Below are 20,632 nucleotides of genomic sequence, written 5' to 3' on the forward strand. Positions count from 1 at the left end.
TATGCCGAACATTGATAATGGTACTTAAACTTACAGTTAAAAATGGAATTCTAAAATGCAGAGCTATTTATATTGAGAAGAGAAACTGATATACCACAGGTAAACAGAATTGAGGAATACATGAAACAGCACATAAATGATGAGGGGAGAGGTCGTAATAGGATGTTTAAAATTTATCAGATAGAAAGGCAATTCAAAATTAATATGAAAAAGATTATGTGTAGCCAGAAATAAAGGTTATAAAAAGCAAAACGAAACCAAGCCAAAACAATTCTAGGGAGATTTGCGAAGATTTTAAATGAAGTAAAGCAGCCATGGTTTTCAAGCCGAGCTTTCTAAAGATAGCAGTTAAATAAAATATCCCATTTGTTAGGACTGGCTGTGTGTACTCAGTGCTGTTTGGAAAGCAAGTCTGTGAGCTGCAGTGCCAAAATGCAGGAAAGCAAGTTCTAAAATTCAGATGGTAATTATAGATTTGTAGGGTTGTCTAGCTAGGCGTTTTGTGTTTTCCCTTAACAAATAAATGAGTCAAAAGGTGATACTTGAGGCAATATTTAGCCTGATGTTGTTCTGGGTATACCCAGAGGTGCCAGGTTCGTGACATTTTTAAACTACAGCATTTGTAGCATGTTGCATTGTTCTTTAGTGAGTATCTGAACTCCCACAAGAAGTTTAATTTCTTCTTTGGTCTCCTAAAAAGCTTAGTCCAGTTCTGCTGATTCACTATTTATGAACAATTCAAGCTCCTTTATAAATTTCTTCAAAAATTGTAATATTTATGAGACCTCAAGCATTTCTTGTTAACTGTTTTTAAAGTAGGCAGTTGATTATCTTTGACATAAAAGATCAAAGCAAAACATCTTATGTTGGTCTCTTATTCTTGTGAATATTTTTCATTTATGTGGATCTTGATATAACCAAAGTAGTTTTCCAATCTGTCTTGCTGGACCTTTCAGGAAGTAGGCATTGGAAAGTGAACGCATCCAGTGGTAATGCATCAGTATAAAGCTTTCTCATAATCTCTTAACGTTTCCTGCTCTTTTCTGTATAAGGCATTTATTGCCCTGAATTATTTCCCTCAATTGTGATGGCAATATGCCAGCTCAGTGGGTGAAATCCTGAAGTAGCTGAAGTTCAGTAACATCAACATTGTCTTGCAGGTTCTGTCTGTATGGTTTGTTTTGAGTCAACCTCCATACACAGCTTTTCTGCTTCATCAGTTACGCTTCAGTCTCTCCTGCATCTTCTCTAGCTTTCATAAATCAGTCTTCCTTTGCTCTGGTCCAGCTTTCCGTAGACAGTTCTCCATAGCATGTAATATGAGCTACTGCTTTTTACTTTTAGTACCCTCATTTCACATTTTCTCCTAAACTTGTTGGCTTTTTCTCAGTACAACGAAATCAAGGTTTGCCTCCAATTGACCTCTGATACTGGCTGCTCATGAGTGCACATTTCATCTCTGTACCTTCAAAGATACTTACTGCATTTAGGCGAACCCACCTGTAAACATCCTTGTCATTACTGCAGTATTTTCCTTCATTAACATTCTCCTCGTTCAAAGACATTAAACATGTGCCTGCACATTTCTTCAGTGATTAGATGTCTGATATGCCGAGAGCAAGCAGTTTATCATACAGTCTATACTGTCTTACTATCTTTCTTCTCTCCTTTTATTTTGTATTTTAGTTCACAGTCCTTTGGGAACAGGGCGTCTTTTAATTCTAGTATTCTAATTACTTTTATACTGTATTTATATGAAACCAGAAATGAAGGTCTCTTGCCATGGAATTACCATAATACTAATTAATACAAGTTACTGTTTCAATTTCCATAAACTGCCATAGTGGCACTATTTTGTTACCTGGGCTTTCTAAATAAGTAGATTCCAAATAAATAAAGAGATAGATCTTACAGTACTACATAACATGCAGTTTGGGTTGTGGGCCTGCTGGATCTCTAAATCAACAACCCCAAACTGAAATAACGTAACTCTTTTTTTTTTTTTTTTTTTTTTAATCCTAAGAATAGGTGGGTATATATCGTCTTCCAGTCGTTCTATGTTGCATGGCTATTCTGAAATCTTTCACTTGTGGGATGGTTCCAGCACATCCATCTTTTTCTATTGCAGTCCCTTTCACTGCCCTGGACAGGGATTTTAATTGGATGCAGCAAGGCTGGGTTTATTTCTTAAACACGAGGCAGGCTGAAGGTGTTAAAAATAATATCTTTGTTATTATCTTACCTTACTTTCTCACTATAATAAATCGACCTTTGATTCACTAATCTTTTGCCTTGGGCTTGATGAAAAGGAGGTATTAGAGCTAACAGATATAGATAGAAAACGTGGTGCTGTTGAGTCTATTATTGTTGGGGGTTTTTTGAACATAACACTGAAATTATTTGCTTTAAAGGCAAAGATGACTTTGCCAGAAGATCTGTGAATGATGCCTGGTGAATGATGCTCTCAAGTTACTGAGAGGTATTTTAATCTGCCTTCTGTAGAAGATTAGAAAAATTCAGCAGACGTTGGAAGAAACCTTTGTAAAAGAAGGCCCTGTCTGGTTGACATAACCGTGTATTAAAGCAGCTCAGAGTTTCTTTCCAGCACTTTCAGTATGCAGGGGATATTTTGTGGCCTACTCAGATACCTGCAGATGCTTGAGCAGTAGATAGAGAGGTGTGAATTGTGGAATCTGGATACCACATTTCTATTGCAGTGCCTGCAAACAAGCTAAGACATACATCTTCTGCGTTATTTCTTTTAGCTTGTATTTTGAAGATTTTACTTGCAATAAAGCTTTGACAGTATCAACAAATCCTAACAGAGTAAGATCTTGTACTTTCTGGTAAAGGATTCTGGTGGTAGATTATGATCTTTAGCCACGTCTCTAGTTTATTATTGGGTCTAGGTATTATTTTGGAATGGGGATTTGGAAGAGCAACATATTAATGCCTTGATTTTCAGAGATTTTGCAAAATTATTTTGAATCCAAGCTCTGTGAATAATGTTCATGTCTTATGAAAATGGGGATTTGGAAAATAAACCAGAAGGTATTTAGACAACATCCAGATTCAGTTTAGGAATTGGTGCTTTCTGTTCAAAATTCCATTTTGACCTTTTTAACCGGGCATTTTGGAAGCTCACTATGCTTAATATTAAAAATTACAACTTAAAAATGCCCAACAGCCTTGTCTGACTGCATTAAGATCTTCATTTATTCTTCTGTTTTCTGAGAAAGATTTGGGAAAATTCTGGTGTAGATAGGATAGTGGGAAATTTTAAAAGTTCAATTTCAGTTTATATAGAGGGAGATTTTCTTAACTATCATGCTATCTAAGTAACTACGATTGGGATTTTGCTTACTTTTTGATGTTAAGTAATACAGCAACTGGAGGTAGACCATTGTCCTAAACTTCAATTTGAAAGCACTGTGCGCTTAAGAGTGAGGATTTCCGCTGTCAGAGTATTGTATTTCACTGTTAGCTTGAAATGTTCAAAAATTTTCTGATTTAAATGCAATAGAAAATGTGAATATAAGTCTGTTCATGGATATGATTGCTCTGTGTCTTTAAAATAATTTTTAAGTGTTTTTATTTCGTTAAATTACACCCTTAAAAGAGAAAATTGTTTCTAATTACGATTTATAAAGGACATCCAGAGTTGCACTGCAGTGGCGTTAAATGAAAAATGTAAATATTATGAATAATATATAAGGTTTAAAATGTCTCATTTGAATATTGCTTACGTTACTAACTGATATGTAGTTTGTTTTGCATTTGCCTTCCCTTCCTTCCTTCTTCACATTCCTTCTTTATAAACCTTCACTCTACCCTCACAAACTGGCTTCATTTTGCACTCATCTTTGAGATTACGACTATCTTTCTATTATCCACTTGTTTCTTTGAGTCTCCCCAGATATTACTGCAAAAAAAAAAATAAAGATCTTTCTGTGTGGCTACTTTGTTGAGCCTTTGAATGGTACTAATTACTTCAAATATCCTTTTGCTCATAAGAATTTAGGATAACAGACTTCAAACACTATTATTACAGAGCGGGTCATCTACCTGAAAGTCATTTGGGACTTCTGCTGGATCGAGCTGAGACTGAAATTAATTCTGTTAAACAGAAATTTGATCATGATTTGAAACAAGAAAAGCAAAAGCTTCATCAGAAACTCATTATCAAGCGAAGGCGGGAAATGTTGCAAAAGGTAATTATATTCAGTATATTTATTTTCACAGGGCTTAACATGAAGAAAAAATTGAATGAGTTGAAAAGTAAAGCATAGTTCTTAGGATGGGGGTCGACACTGCCAAGAGCACAGATGAAAATAAATGTCTGTTCTTTTTATCTGTGTGCCACCATTTGCTGTGTTACGTATTCAGAAATTAATAGCTGTTCTTTAAAAATTAAAAATTTTAAAAATGCAAGAAATTGACCTAAGTAGAGAAACTCATGAAGCCTATCTACTTAGTCTTACCTGTTCCAGGGAGGTGTTAGAAGCCTTTGTGCAGACAGGCAAAAGACCAGTGAGGTTCTAGAATCAGTGAGGGAGATGGCACAGATCTGTGACAGTCATTGTTTTCTGTGGATTTTCTGGCTGGGACTTAAATGCACTTATTGCACAGTTAAAATTCCTGTGGGTCAACTACAAAACTCTGCCTAAAGGATGTAGGAAAAACTACATTAGGTTCTTTATATTGGATTAGGTGATATATCTCTAGGTGACCAAAATTAGGTGAGATTAATTTTACCTTTTGTGGGATATGTGTTTCAGTGTTTTCTACTCTTTAACAGATGTCGCTGCAAAGAGGAACGGTAGGTATAAAGATGGAGACTTCCATTTTTTGTCTTTATTCTCAGTATAGGTAGCTTTGGTTTAGCTTTCTGGTGAAATTGCTGCTTGCTGGAAGAAGGGGAAAATCAAAAACAAATACAAAGAACAACAACAAAACATTTTTTATTTTATTTTCTTCTTCATTGGTATTTATTTGATCCAGATTTACTTCTGGAACACTGCCAGATCATTACAATTCAGCCGTTTGTCATTATGTTAAACTGCAAGGTCATACTTTTCTTAGGTGTTAGCCCTTCTATCTAACAATAATCCACATTATCACAGGCCTGCTTGTTGCACACAAAGCCATGATGTTGAGGATTAAGTTAGTCTCTGGATGCTGAAAAGCAGTTTCGAGAGCACTCAAAACCAAAAGTAGAAACTTTGCTTTGCTGTGAAATATGTAATTAAAGAGCTGGAATTTGAGAGCTGTTCCTTCTCTTAATCTTGTTCTTCTTTTCAAAAATGAATCAGCAGAAAGAGCATCGAAAGGAGCAGCTGTCACTAGGGGACCCCTTCAAAACCACTAAGGAGGTCACTCACTACCTGAGCCACTGGAAAAATCTTCTGAATGATCACGCCGTTGAATTTGAAGAATTTACTGAAAAGCTTGATAATGAGGCCAGTGAAGAGCTGAAAGATCTTATATTTAGTCTAACAGAGAAAGCCATTGAGGAGCTTAAGCGTGTTCAGTATGGAATATTTGTGCAAGAACTGGTAAAGCTCAACGTGCCAAAGATGTTCCTTCTGGAAGCTGTGGAAGAGCATAAAAAAGAGATCATTGTTAAACGTGAACAGCTTGAAAGGGAAGAACATGAAAAGAGCATGGTCGTTGAAGAGTTGCTGCAGCTCACGAGACAAAAACTAAGCCAAGAACTGGAAGCTAGGTTTTCGGAACAAAAAAAACTAAGGAGCTGGGAACAGTCAGTATTCATGCAAGTATCTCTATGCCTTTTTCTTAGTTATTTTTGTAAACAGTGATGAGCTAGGAGTTGTCATACCTGTCTGAATGTAATTGTTAATGATCAATTATATGTCATGCACCTGGGAATTGATTTCTCACAAGTGCTCAGCCCCTGCAGAGCCAGCAACATGCACTGACAGTCTGACACTTCAGTAGAGTTTCCAGGAAACAGAATTTTTGAAACCAAAAGGTGGAGTGGTATTTTTATACTTGACTTCACTTTGTATCAGGTGTCACTTGTGCATCGTTCATTATTATTCTTGGTTCATTCTCAGAGGTCCAACACTTTGCAAATGTCATTTAGTATGTCAAGCCTAATGAGCCCTGCACTCAATTTTGATACATGCGTTCCAGCTACAAGTCAAGCCTTATTCATCAGGTGCTCATTTTATGCTTTACAGAAGCATTTCTACATATTTCATAAATATACAGCACAGTAGCGTACCTGTGTGGTTCAAGAGATCCACATGTGACACTTGGCTAATCTGTCCTGCTGACAAAGTGCTGCTGATACCGAGGCCCCAAGCTGCTTCATACCTCTTTTTTAAAGTAAAACAGTTTTGTACAGGCAGTTTTGTCCTGACAGCATCTCTGTAAGTTTTTCTGCTGTACTGTGTAAAGCCACATAAAAGAAATAGGAAAAGGAACCTTGCCCATCTCATGTTTGCTTTGTTAGAGGAAAAAAATCCATTTGTGTCTTAGTTTAGTTTTTAATTTCAAAGCCCTTGTACTTTATTCAGCATTTTAAATACTTTTTCTATAAGCTATTTCAGTGTATCTTCTAACTTGTCTTATTATCTCTGAATATATTGCTGAGAACAGACCTACAAGAACAAGGAAGTAGATTGTATGACCCAGCAAGTCTTTCGTTTTTATAACTTATGATTCCATGATAATTGTGTTCTAGTCTGCAGTGTCACCTGATGTATTGTTAGATGCTATCTATTTACTGCAATAGTAAGCTGATTGTTTTTTCCAGTAAAATACTGGCAAATACATACAAAAACTGCAGCATTACGCAACTATTCTACCAAAAGTCTCTTAAAATCTGTCACTTTATGTTCAGTCTGCTGTCAATTTTGAGATTTCTATCACAGTTCCCAGCTCTTTCTTTTGTGTTCTCATCTGCTATTTTTCACAAAGAATTATTTTGAATGATAGCTTTTCATTTCTGTTGCTACTGAAGAGATAATAAGTTAGTCCAAAATTCCTGTGAAGACTTTTTTTTTTCAATGCTGAAAGTCCTTATTAAGTATAGACTTTACAAAATTGTGATTTGCAGTCTTTACATACACACACACACACACACACACACATACATGCACACACACTGGATTTTCTCCTAATGAATGTCCTAAGACAACATGAGAAATGGTAAGTATATTGGAAATGCTTATTTGGAGTAATACTGCATTAATTTTTTTAGGTGAAAACTTTACAGCATATTAAGACGTTTTAATTTAGGATGTAACGGTACTTTGCTGAATCAGTAAACAGAAATAGGATCTATTTAGACGCAGGATTTCTAAACCCAGGAATATTTTAGTGGAACTATGAGGTACTGTATAACTATGATATGTTGAATTAAAGCTTCAGTCTTAATGGAACATACAGTATAATATAATAATAATAATAAGCTACTTTAAAAAAGTGATGTTCATGCTTTTAATGCAAATGCATTTTTGGGAAAGAGAATTTGTTCAAAAGAAAAGGTAAACTGCTTTTATGAAATACTCTTAAATATTTCAGTCACAAGATCAGAACATGAATATAGTCTAAGGTTAGTCAAAACTGGAAGATGAATTTAGGCTTTAGCATGTTCTATTTTTAAGTCAACTTCAGCTTGGCCTGAGGAATAGTTCCCTAGACTTCTGTGTTGAGAACCTTCCTTCGACAAAGTAGGAACTTTTTGAGTGATTCATATTGTTAAAATATAAGCCATGTTGTTCAGACTGCTAAAAGCTTTTTTACAAAGACTAGGTCAAACCACTTGGTGATGGGGCAGGTGACATACGTGAGTTTATAATACAGACATACTTTTTCATTTTATTTTTCTCCCCTCTCAGTCGCTTGGACTGCTAAGTGCTGAGAAACAGCACAGGGAGGCTTTACAGGAAGCCTTTGTCTTGATTACAGCCCTAACACCCTAAATTCGGGGTTTGTATTGTCTGAAGTGGTAGAAAGATTCTGTACTTAGGAAGTTTACTCAAATTTGCATTATTTTTTATTCCAAATGTGTTTCCTTTTGAAAATGATGTGTTACAGTCAAGGAAGTACTGTACTTAGAATTTAAGGTATGCTCATGGATATTTTAAACATACTGAGCAGCTCAGTCCTATGTGAGATGAATAACTGATTTATGCACAATGTAAAGAAGAATGATCATGGTCCTGTAAAGTATTCTTGTGCATGTCTTCAAAATTTTATGGAAAATTGTCTGTATCACTGAACAGCAAATGGCTTTCATTGTTTATTTTTTTCTTTTAACAGGCATCTTCTAAGTTTGCCCCTTTCACTATCTGAAGAGGAATTGCTTAAAATGAGACAAGAGTTCCACTGCTGCTTTTCTCAGGTGGACAGCAGCTTGGCTCTGCCCAAGATAAGAGCTAGAACTTTGCTTCAGGTTTTTGAGCTGGAGCAAAGGGATGCAGAGCTGCTGAAAGTTGATCAGAATTTAGCAATGACCAATAAACAGGTAGGCACAGTGTGGGATCGGTGTGGGGATGGGTGAGGTGTTCATACATGCATCCACAGTTGTCGGCCTGATCTGCAGGTGAAGTCCATAGCTTCTCCATAGAGATGACAGCAACGTATGCTTCTCTTGTGTGTGGATTGGTAAACCTTAAAGATAACTGTTTGAGCAGCAGTCAGATATGGTTCCTTCACATACACCTGCACACCTGCATAGATCTACTGCTTGTGTGTCCTCCAGCCTTGCCAAGATGAAGGCATCCGTATAAAGAAACGGTTGGGTGACCAAAAGGGGACTCATCTGAGGAGAGTCCACTGAAATGTGAAAAACTGGAGAGATGATAAGTCTGACTCTGAATATCAGGGACCAGTTAGGTCCTCTACAACCCAAACTGAGATTTCTCTTGCAAACCCTCCACTTCACTAAATTTGGCACTAAAGTAAGGAAGGACATTATTGCCTCTTGATAATAATATGGGCTTGATTTCAGATTCTTCTTTCCAAAATAATTGGATATGTACAGAGGTGGTTTTATTTTGTTTATTTTAAATCTAGATAATAAGATAATCTAGATAGTCTAATAAGTAGATTTAAAGTTAGAGAGACTTTCCCAACAAGAAATATCTGTCAAATGTAGCACTTTTTTTGTTTGTCTGTTTTGTTTTGTTTTTAATAACACTGAAGGGTGTTAAATTCCTTTTGTAAGATGTAAAATCTATGGGATCATAAATTGTTTTCTGTTCTTAAACACGAGAAAGAAAATTGTTTCCTGTATAATTTTTCTGATACAATCGTAAAAGGAGTACTTTCCCTTGCTTTGTTTTGGTTCAGTTATGTTTTCTAAATGTGTAAACTAACTTGGGATAATTATATTAGGAAGTAGGCTAGTTCAAAACCTTAATAATTTCTGAATTACTTAAGAAGGAAAATGACTTTGCAATAGCCTTATAGTTGAACAAGTGTTATCATTTCCATGAGAGTTCATTATACTTAGTTGATATTCTTGTAAAGATATATAAAGGTCAAGAATAATTTGATTACATGAAGTGGTGCCTATTAATACTATCAGGTTCATTTGTGATTCATATACTGTGTCTCGAAAACAATGCAGTTCTTAAATTAATTTTCTTTGTTCATTTTTAACTGTGCTGAGGAAACTACGTATCAGTATGTATCAGTTAACATCTTTTTTTATTGTCACTACTAAAGGTTGTATAAAATCAAATTTATAGCAGTTTTCATGGAAAGGGTGAATGAATGAAATTTAAATGAAATGAAATGAATGAAATTTTAAAAAGGAGTTTCCAGTTTTATCTGAATGTCTGAAAGGAATCATCAGAATGAATGCACAGCACATGCATTTCAGAAATATTTTCTCAGTGAAATTTGTCCTTGTCAAGTGTTTCATTAACTGGTGAATCTGCCCAAAATAGTAAGTAGTAATCTTAATGGTACCATCCCCATCTACCTCTTACAAATAATGCCTTTTTTGCTCATCTTATCACAGCAGCATTCTAAAATGAAAAAATCAGGATCCAGGAGTAGAAATAAAATAGATATTCTGAAGAAATCTTTACAGGACAAAATTTTCATTTATGAAGACTCGGTGAAAGATGCAAATGTGAATAAGGTAAATGTAAGAATTTTCCTGTTCTGGGGTCAGAACCTGTATTTTAAATAATTAAAGAATAACAGTTCTCAGTCATGAATAATATCCAGATAAAGAAGACATGAGGTGGAGTGGCATGATCTGTCTTTTTGCTCATACCTGCATTTGTCAAGATGTATTTAAAGATTGATAGTTTTGGCTTTTTTTTTAATTTTTGCACCTTAGTTACAGAACTGCTTTCGTGTCTCACTCTTTTTTTCATCTGATGGTTCTGGGGCTTGGTGTATCCATGATTGCAAGATTCCCCTAGGTCCTCTGGGTTTCCTAGCGGACCTTTGAAATCATAGAATCATAGAACAGTGGATTGTGCTTCACTACTGAACAAGATTTTATTCATGGGCCTTGTTAATGCTACTGAAAACACAGAAACAGGTTCTTAGATTCCAATACATTTTGTGTAGTTTTATACTGAGTTTGTTTATACACAACTCATTGAAGGGGAGCCTTGATTCTTGTTGGTACCTTTTAAAAGGGTCCCAGTCCCAATCTATTGTTAATCCTTAAGGAATGGAAGGGCCAGTGTCAATATGGGGTTTTGGAGGTTTTTTCCTTCTCTGCCAGTAGACTTTCCATGAGATACTCATCTTCTTTAACCTCTCTCTGCTTCGTTTTCCCATTTGTGAAATATGAGTAATATTACTTCTCTGTATCTGAGGTATATTATAACGACAACAGTTAGACGTAAGTAGTGCTCAGCTATATAAGTACTAGCCAGAGCAAGTGTCATTGGAACTTGAAATTGGTAGAATCATAGAATTATTAAGGTTGGAAAAGACCTGCAAGATCATCTGGTCCAAACATCTCCCTACCACCAATATCACCCACTAAACCATGTCCCTAAGCACCATGTCCAGCCTTTCCTTAAACACCCACAGGGATGGTGACTCCACCACCTCCCTGGGCAAACTGTTCCAATGGCAGATAAAAAATAATTTCACAAATGACTGCAATACCAATTTTATTATAAATTTGGAAGAAATTTTGTACACCTGTTTCTTCAGCTTTTTGTACCTGGATCCCAAGGAATGGGTCAATATGTTTATTCAGACATAATTTTATGTGAGATTAGCATATTGTTATTATTGGTTGCAGATGGTAAAACCAAAGGTTTATCTAGTCCAACATCCAGTCTTTGAAACTGAGAGCAGATGCTTAGACAAGAATGCAAAGAGTGGCCAAGTGTGTTCTACCAGTCTTTAATAATTTAACAGCTTTTACCCAAGGATGTATCTAATTCATAACTGGAGGCATTTGTACTTCTGTTTTCAATTCCTAATACCATGACCTCCAAAATCTCCTTTCATTTTTAATTTTTTTTTTTACCATTACTTAAAAGGACAATTGAGTATAGGTCCTTCTCTTAAGCATTCGTTTTGATAACACATTTGGTGTGATCATTGACTTAAACTTTTGTTAGAATCTTGTTTTAAAATTGGAAAGTTAGCTTCTCTAAGCCTCATTATTTTAGTTTTACATGTGCCATCTGGCATACCTGTTGTTGTTTTAATTGTACAGCTGCATATTAGTTGTAAAAAGCCAAATGCTTTGGGCTTTTCCCAATAAGGAAACTAAACTATTGTTAAGGAAACTCATTAGTTCTCACATTATCATTAGAACAAAGAAGTACTGCAATAAACATTATGTTGATCACAGAAGAAAAGTTTGGTTTTTTTTCTGCCTTCTGCAGTCTGTTGCCTCATTCCTCATTTAGAATCTTATGCTTCTAAATTTTGCATTGATGTAAACACTTCTATCATCTAACTCAGAATTAACTATCTGATTTTTCACAGCCAATTCAAAGGGATGGGGGAACAATGGAGCAATGTTCTGCTTTATTTCTCCTCTGTTCACTGTTGCTTTTCTCCTGCGGTGCTCACATGGTGTTGTGGGTTCTTGTCTCTGTTTTGCAGCCTACAGGATGGCTATAAACTTTTTTCTAGACAGTGGTTATGAAAACAGCAGTGGGATATATTGTTTTGAAATCCCATAAAACAGACATGCCAGAGAAGAAGTTTTAGACAGGATGTAGTGAGCTGAGAGGCCATGGAAGAAAGTTTACGGCCTAATCTTATAGTATGAGGACTATCTAATTCCTCTGTGTTTCATAGCTGTGTTGAGGTGTCCTGTGCACTTGGCATGATTATGTGGCAGTTCCTTTCTGAAAAAGCATTTATCTTTATCAAAAGAAAGACAGTGGTAAAATACATTGTTTCTTCTGTTTACCCTTCTGGGCTAAAAAAAAATCAATAGTAATAGACATACATGAGAAAAGTCTTTGGAATTACAGGTAATGAAATACATTTTCAGGGCAAGTCAGTGGGAACTTAAGAACTGAGAGCTTGAAAGATCAGATAGACAGTGTGGCTCTGAAAATTGCTAATTGCTTTTGAGAGCTTTATCCTCTGTCGCAAGGACAGAGTGTAACAAAGATCAGTAGTATAATCATTAATTCAACATGCCTTTCAAAACAAAAACTTGAGTCTTATTGGAGAAGTTTGTCTTGTGCGCAGGCTTTCAAAGGAAGATTTTGTTTAAAAATTTGCCTCAGCACTGATGTGTGGAATAATCTTGCTTCCAGGCCTTTGTCTTGTGTCAATGGCTCATAAGAATATCTTGAAATAACTATTTGGATTTTGGAAATCAGTTTGCTTTGACGAGATAAAACAATGAAACAACAACAAACAAACCCCAGTCGGGTGGGCTTGTCTGTCTTGTGCAATCTCATTCAAAGTCATGATCTGTAGAATGTTCTGCAGTTTTTGATTTTATTTGATTTCCAATTGGTATTGCTAGAGTACAATATGGGGCTCTGAATGCTTATGAGCTGTTGGATTGTGAGGTTAGATGGGAAATGTTAAAATTACTAGCTTTTCAGTAAAAAGCATTACACAAAGAAGAAAAGGTCTCAAATTCATTTTACTTGTTTCTCACCTGCCTGCAAAGAATATAGAAGATATATACATAAAAGTAATATTAGTATTGAATATTTCCTACTAAAAACTGGAACGTAGGAACAAGCAATGGATATTTCTGTGTCTGGCCTAAGGTACAAGTGATCTGCTTTTTAATGTTGTTTTTTTATGAGCACTTGGAGGCAGCTTAGCTCTTTTTCCATAAACTCCAAATTTCAGCCATTACTTTTGCTTTTCACTAGAGATCTCTGCTTCCAGTGCTAAAAAATAACAACTTAGTTTTTAGAATTTTGTTTTACTGTATTTCCAGTGTGATCTCTGAGCTGAATTCTCTTCCAAACCCAAATATCCAATGTGTGTGTTACCCATATGCTTTCTTAGTTTTTAGTGTCATACACCTATATTTTTCAAGCCCATCACTGGAGACAACATCTAAAACAAGGATGCTCCATGTTGGTGAACCGTATAGATGGGGTAGCACAGATCACATACACCTAAAAGATTAGGCAGAAATGTGACTAATGAGGGCTCTAAGAAATTTAACTGCAGCAGCTGAAGAAGTTGTCTAGCCGAGATGATTGTCCCTTCACTGTTCATTAGTGTCTCTCTGACAGCGAACACATCCTCGAACAGCCATGAACAGCTCCCACTTGCAGACCATAATGAAAGCGAACTTGTACTAATACACAATAGTCCTAATATGAATTACTGTAACTGAGTCATGGGCAAATTTAGGTTGCTCTAGGGAACCTGCTTTGGCAGGGAGGTTGGACCCGATGATCTCTTGAGGTCCCTTCCAACCCCTACAACTCTGTGATTCTGTAATCAATTCTTTAAACAGTAATGTTGAAAGACAAAGTCCGTCTTTTAAGATGGAGACTTGTTAAAAATAACAAGAAAATTATTCTTGTCTCTACTTTGTGACTGTAGCATGGTTTCTTACTCTTGAGTTGTACTTGGCTTAATTCACATTAGTAGGAAATACTTCCTGATGGTAACCTTCCTTCCCTTGTGTTCACGGACATTCCAGATGATATAATGGAGACTTTGGAGAATATCACATGAACATAGCACAAGCATATTTGGTTGCAAATCACATTGTAAATTTAACTCCATCTACCTGGTAATAGAATTTGGATGAAACACAATCTCTCTTGGCAAGTTTCTTATCAATATAATTTCCAAAGAAAATTCTTAAGCATCGTATTACATGTTTATTGTCTCAGGGATCTAAAAGCTTGGTGGCAGTCTCCATAAATGCTGCTTTCAGGCTAATTGTGAATAGAGTCAAAGATATATAATTCTGATTAACACGAATAGAATACAAAGCTAACATGAATGGAAAGCTAATAAGGTGTTAATGACTTGAGTACGTATCATCTTTCTTTATTTGTGCAGAGATACACTGAGGGGCCAAATCAGATCTTGTGCCAATGGCAAGTCATATAGTGTCTAAAGACTGCGGTTCACCTTCAGCATTATTGTTCACACTTGATGGACAACTACTTTATAATTCTCTTCCCTATAAGTGGTGTGACTCACCAGTGCCACAGGGGTGTGTGTTGACAATTGCCTGATAGAGCTTTGCCCTCCACCTCTCCCTGGGGCCTTTCTTCAGAGCAAGCGGCAGGGCATGCTGCAGCCTGGGCAAAGACAGGGGCCTGCTGGAGCACCTCCATAAGCTGGGCTTCTCGGTTACTATTGTGAACTGTGGGCATCTCAAATATTTTAACGAAGGGATAAGGCTAAGAGTATGTATAGTGGTGCAACACTAGTAAAATGTTGTAACTAGCCAGATAATTTTAAAGAAAACTCGTTTGAGATTATTGAATTCATTGTGTAAGAACTCTGTGGTGCCATATAGCAGAGTATCTCAGAGGACTATAAACGTAATGCTAATCTTTCTAATAAACATACAGGTCTATTTATTACTCCTATTTTCGAGACAGGTAGAACTGTAGAGAGATTAAGGCTGCACATATAGGATGCCTTAGGATCCATGCTAAGATACCTACCGTGTAGATATCTGAATTAAATAGGGATGTTCATCTCTTCCCATTCTTTAAGAGAGGGGCCAAACTGGATGGGATAACTACCTTTCCATAGCATGCAAATGGGAATACCTGCTCTGAGTGACAGTAAATTAATCAAAACATCTTTAAAAGGTTTTGAGATGCCTCCTCTGATGGCTGTGGTCCTTCCATTCTGTCACAGGGAGTGGTTGCTTGAGCATTTCTGTTAAAATAAATAAGCATTTTCTTAAGTTTCCAATATGATTTCTGAAAACTTTTTTACATGCTGTGAAACTTCTCAGATTTTTTTAGGAGCAGAAGAGAATTTAGAGATGGAGTGAGAGGAAAAACCCTGCACTCAGATACCCAGCAGTGTCATAGTTGGGCTGTTTCTGTGCTTAGATTCTGGATTCAAAATCCAGTCTGTAGTGCAGCACTTGATGTAAGTTCTAAGTAGTGGAGTTGCAGCTCTCATGCTTGTGTATGCTCGCTCTGTCTTCCCTCTCTTACAATAAAAATTCTGGGCCGGCATGGGTAAGTAACACAGTGAGAGAGAATAAAACTTAAGATGAAAATTTTTTGACGTCTTTGAGGATTCACTTACCCAAATGTTATATGTGCAGTGTAGTCTAACCTTGACATCCACACTTAAACATCAGTAGAAAGAGTTTTTTTAGGGTATGACACGCACCAACAGGCACCTTTTCCCTTTTCTTTGACTGTAAAGGGGGCTTAGAGTGACAAGCTCAGATGGAAGCATCTAATCACAGCTGGTCACTGGCCACATTGTCCTGCAGGAAAACAGATTCAGGGGCAATTTCACTGTCTGTGAATGTCAGTGGTAGAGTATGGAGGGCTCGTCAATACCATTGCATCTGATTCTGTGCTTGGGAATGCAGTTTGCCTTCCACCCTCGGGTTTGCTCTACGTATATCCCGTTAGATATGTGGCAGCAACATAGTAATTGAGTTAAAATATTTTGTTTTAATCCTGTTTGAGTCTGTTCAGTCCAATTTTAATTCTGTTTGAAATCCATTACCAGTGGAATCTTGATTTAGAGTTTAACCTGTTTGTATAAGAGGATTTTTCATTATTTAGTTAAAGAATTGTAGGTTGAATTTTATTGGTCAATATCAACTAACACATGCTAAGTTGAAACTATAGTCTTTCTATAAATTTTGTATTGTTTTAACTAATTGGAAGGATGTATTTTCTCTTCCTCTTCAGTCACTCATGTATGTAAGCAGAGATTTGTTTGTGTTATTAATTTTTACCTTTGTTACATTAAAAATTAATATAGACCCTGTATTCCAGGTTAGTATTATTATAGTTATATGTACTCCCCCCTCCCCCCCTCCCCCCCCCCCCCAAAAAAAAAAAGCCTGATCTAATTGGTATCTCACCTTCCTGCAGTATTTTGTGATCATTTATATACAGTAAAAGCTTGGAATTGAATGTTTAAAAACACTCTTTCTTTTTAAACAATGTATCTCATTATAAGATAACAGCTTTGATTTCTTTGCTGCTTTAATCCAGCTTGTTAATTGCAGACTAGTAAAATCATGAGTGTTCATGTAAGGTTTTAAGGTTTTATGTTAATCTTGTTATCTTTTGTGCTTCATTATTTTTTAGGTTAATTACGAGTTGCTGCTTGAGAAAGACTGTCAGCTGCGTGATCTGGAAAATAAACTTGGAGAGTATATTGCTTCTTTACAGTTTCAAAAGACTGTTAAAAAAATCAAAATGTTGGAGCTATATACTGCTATCATAAGTGTACAAGCTTTGCTCTTTGAACAACTGAGCATGTCAAAAACCATGTCAAAATTGGAATGTATTCAGATTTTGGAAGCCCATAATCCAGTAAGTAATGAGGATGTGAGAAAGAAAAACTCCTGTTAGGAGGCAGCAACTGAGACAGTAGTTTATTTGACTTTGATTTAGTTACACTGGTTTGTAACTCTTGATGGTCTGGCCTTGAATTTCTGTGTTTATGTGCACTCTACTGTTCTAAATAAAAGAACTAAAGTAAAGGAAAATATTAGTGCCAGAGAAGATTGTATATTGTGATTATTTATTTTTGTTACAGTACCATCCAGAGATATACAGTCAGGAAGAGCAGTATTTTGATGACTAGTTAAATTTTGTTGATTACAAGAAAGAACATTGGGAAGAGATAGTGTCATGATTCGTCATGAATGTGTTACAAATTTTTTGAGAATATAATGCTAGCCATACAGGAAAATCCATAAATACACAATATACTTAAATCATGGAGCTTTTAAAGTTATATATATATATAAATGTATAAATATACTTACCTGTCTGTCTCCCTCCAAGCATACTCACATTGTTTCTATAGCAGAAACTTCAGAAAGACCTCTTCCCTTCATTGTTCATTGCATTTATTACACACGTTACATGTATGTGACAGTTTTCTATTCTTTTTTTAATACTTCAGTGCTCTGTATTCATAAGGACGGGTTTTGTCTGCTATTTGTGGCCATCCAAGTGAGGCTTGGGAGAGCATTGGAGTTGAACAAACAAAATGATTTTTTAAGAGCAAAATCTCTTTGCTTGAGGGCATCATTAGAAAGCTATTACTATGAAAACTCCTGCTTAAATTTTAATGCTCTCATCTCTATAGAGCTTCTCTTAAAATGGCAGTTAGTATGCTTATACCATTCCATTTAAAAAATAAATCATTAAATCTGTAGAGAATGGAGAAAGTTCTGCATAGACAGAGTATTAAAATAATTTAATCTGGGATTATTGCTTTTAATGCAGGAATTATAAGAGGTCCCAAAGAAAAGATTGGGCTTTGTCCCATCTTCTGCAAAGAGGTTGCTTTTAGCTTCTCTGTCCTTGAACAAATGGCGAAAAAGTATTGAAGGAGAGACTGAAGATAGAATAACTAGCACTGGATTCTTTACCCAGTGTGCAGGAACTGAGCTAAGCCTTATTTGGGGAAAATTATATTTTGGGCACTGTTGGTTTACAGAAACTATCTCCTGGTAATCAAACCTTTGTCTCTTGCTGTGTTTTATTTCTGCTCCTTTGTTCCTCTATCTGACAAACATTAACACCTGTTACTTTAAAACAAATATGTCAGATTACACAGGATTCTCTAATGCTTAACTACATCAGTGATAGTTTTACCAATCAATGAAACAAAACACATCTGGCTGTATGTGAATTTGCTTTATACTCTTAGAGATAGCAAGTTAATATTATTTTTAGGTTTTTAGGAGAGTAGATCTGAGCTCCAGTGTCACATCTTGCTGACCAGGGAGCAGATGCTTACTTAGAGATACCATACTTCAATGAATTTGTAGTGTGAATACAGCTGATGAGGTGGAAGAATAGGTAGATAAAAAAAATCAGTATTTTTTCCAAGCTACAGGTTGGGAAGAAAGGTGCTAAGATATTTAGTAAGCAACTTTTTTGAGGTCAGACAAAAATGACATTGGAAGACTGGAATATGAGCCCTTCCTTCTGATGTCTGCTTTGATTCTTTGTTCAAAGAGGTCTTTGTCATGAGAGATCCAGTCCACTTAAAACTTTGGGTTTTAAACCTTTGATTTTTAGACCATTGTATTTGAATCCTGATTTTATTACACAATTTAGTGTACTATTGTGAATTTATTGAATTACTGTCTTTGAACTCACATCTCTTTGATACTAGCCATTGATGCAATATAACTAAAACTAGTCTTGCTGAGTTTCACAAGCTGTTCCAGTGGCTTTATGTAGCTCATAGATTAATTCTGATGGTGCCATTCTTTTGTTTGGATCTCAGGCTTGCCGGTAGTCTTCTTTCTAGATGTCTTCTACATAGGAAGGTTTCAGAGAGTATCAGCGTTTAACACAATGAAAATTGGCTCATATCTTTAGGCATTGTTCTCATATGTTCACAGCATGCAAGTCATGTTTACTGAAGCCATTCGATGAGTTGGAAAGTGTAATGACTGCACGTGGCTGGGTGGAATGAGAAAATGAATAAGCTAATAACACAAGCTCCGATACCATCTTCTTTCTTCACTCCAGTTGGAATTTGTTCTTGTAAGATAATTTATGAACTTCAAGATTGTGTTTTCAACCTCTAGGAGACTGAAGAACTTGACAGGAAGCTGGAGTATGAAATGTTGCATAAGGAGTCAGCTCAGCAGCAACAACATCTAATGAATAAGCAGAGGTGGACACCGGATGGATTGGGGCTTTCAAGTGAACCTGTAGAAATGAATGCAGACAGACAGGTGACAGTTCTGCTAAGACAGGCCATGAATAAATGTAACCAATTTATAAATCTGCACCAGCAAAGGTGAGTGCTTTGGTCTCAGGTGTTGCTAAATCACCACAGTCATTACAGACTTTAAGATAGCACAGAGAAACAACAGACGAAATGTCTGCTGTGCTGGGGAGGGACTGTGGCCCAGAGCATAACTGAGAAGTCTCAGGAGCACTGAAATAAGAAATAGGAGATAACTTAGTTGCATTTGGATGGTGATGTTCTTTGTGACAGTCACCATATCTTGATGGGGAGCCAGTGAAAACGTAACAATACTTCCTAGCAGCAAGGGGGAAAAGAATTCTAATCCTGTTTCTTCATTTCCCAAGAAGATGAGTAAGGACTTCAATGAAACCTGCTCAAGTGGGGTCAGAGGAAGTAACTGAGAAATAAAACTGAATTTCCATCTCCACTGTAGACTGAATTCCCTGTCCCACAGTTATTTTTGATGTCATATATAAGTAAAGGTATCAGTGGAAAAGTTAAGTACCTTTAAGTAAAGGTATCAGTGGGAAAAAAAAATGCCTCTTAGGAGAGATGTAGAAATACCTGTCTTGTATGAAGGTCACCCAGCAAAAATAGATGATAATGTGCGAAATTACAAAATAATGTATTACATTAGGGTTACAGGAGTTAGAAAGTACATTTCTACTTGTATTGCACACTATTAAAAGCCTACCACATCTCAGGTTTCATGTAAGATTCTTAGAGGGTGTTTTCCATTACAAAGAGGGTTTCCTTTGAACCAATTGATTTATTAAAATAGCTTAGATAGGCTTTGAGTGGAGTTGTAGCACTCTTAAGTCTGTTTTAACTCTAAAGGGGCTGGAGCTGTCATTGATGTCTCTCCTAGAAGAGCAAACAGGTTACTGGCTTGGGAATACTACAGGATACAGGTGTGTCAGTCAGGCCTTCAAAGGAGCAACAGCTAGTCTTTACTATTTACCTGTAAACATAATGGAAGAAATGAATCTTGCACTTTTCCCAGATAACATTGTAATGGCTTCTTAAGTTGGTCTGGAAAGAAAAAAAATCAGTAATGAGGAAGGTAACAATTTATTGTTATTTCTGAAACAAAAAGGTCCACAAATTGCGGAAAAGCGTTGTGATGAAAATGAGGTGATGGGGGGACTGATTGAATGACAGTCCTTTGGAGCAATTTCAGATTTGTATTATGTGCAAGAACATGGCCTCAGATTCTGCTCTGATTTTGTGTTGTGGTTTAGGGGAGAAGAGAGGAGGAGAAACTGACTTATTTTAG

General features: G+C 36.2%; 1 protein-coding gene across 3 annotated transcripts in view; it reads left to right on the forward strand.

Moving 5' to 3' along the window:
• The window catches only part of EVC2 (EvC ciliary complex subunit 2), a 71,201-nt gene that overhangs the window by 39,788 nt on the left and 10,781 nt on the right, over positions 1–20,632 (forward strand). The window contains exons 13-18 of one of the 3 annotated variants that reach the window (XM_048046227.2): positions 4,052–4,211; positions 5,313–5,773; positions 8,293–8,497; positions 10,001–10,123; positions 16,719–16,946; positions 19,190–19,404. In XM_048046227.2, coding sequence (XP_047902184.2) covers positions 4,052–4,211; positions 5,313–5,773; positions 8,293–8,497; positions 10,001–10,123; positions 16,719–16,946; positions 19,190–19,404 — 1,392 coding nt within the window. The remainder of the gene's footprint in view (positions 1–4,051; positions 4,212–5,312; positions 5,774–8,292; positions 8,498–10,000; positions 10,124–16,718; positions 16,947–19,189; positions 19,405–20,632) is intronic. The other 2 variants (XM_048046211.2, XM_048046201.2) reach the window with 2 other exon arrangements.

The sequence above is a fragment of the Anser cygnoides genome, chromosome 4 (assembly GCF_040182565.1).
Source record: "Anser cygnoides isolate HZ-2024a breed goose chromosome 4, Taihu_goose_T2T_genome, whole genome shotgun sequence".
Lineage (NCBI taxonomy): Eukaryota > Metazoa > Chordata > Aves > Anseriformes > Anatidae > Anser > Anser cygnoides.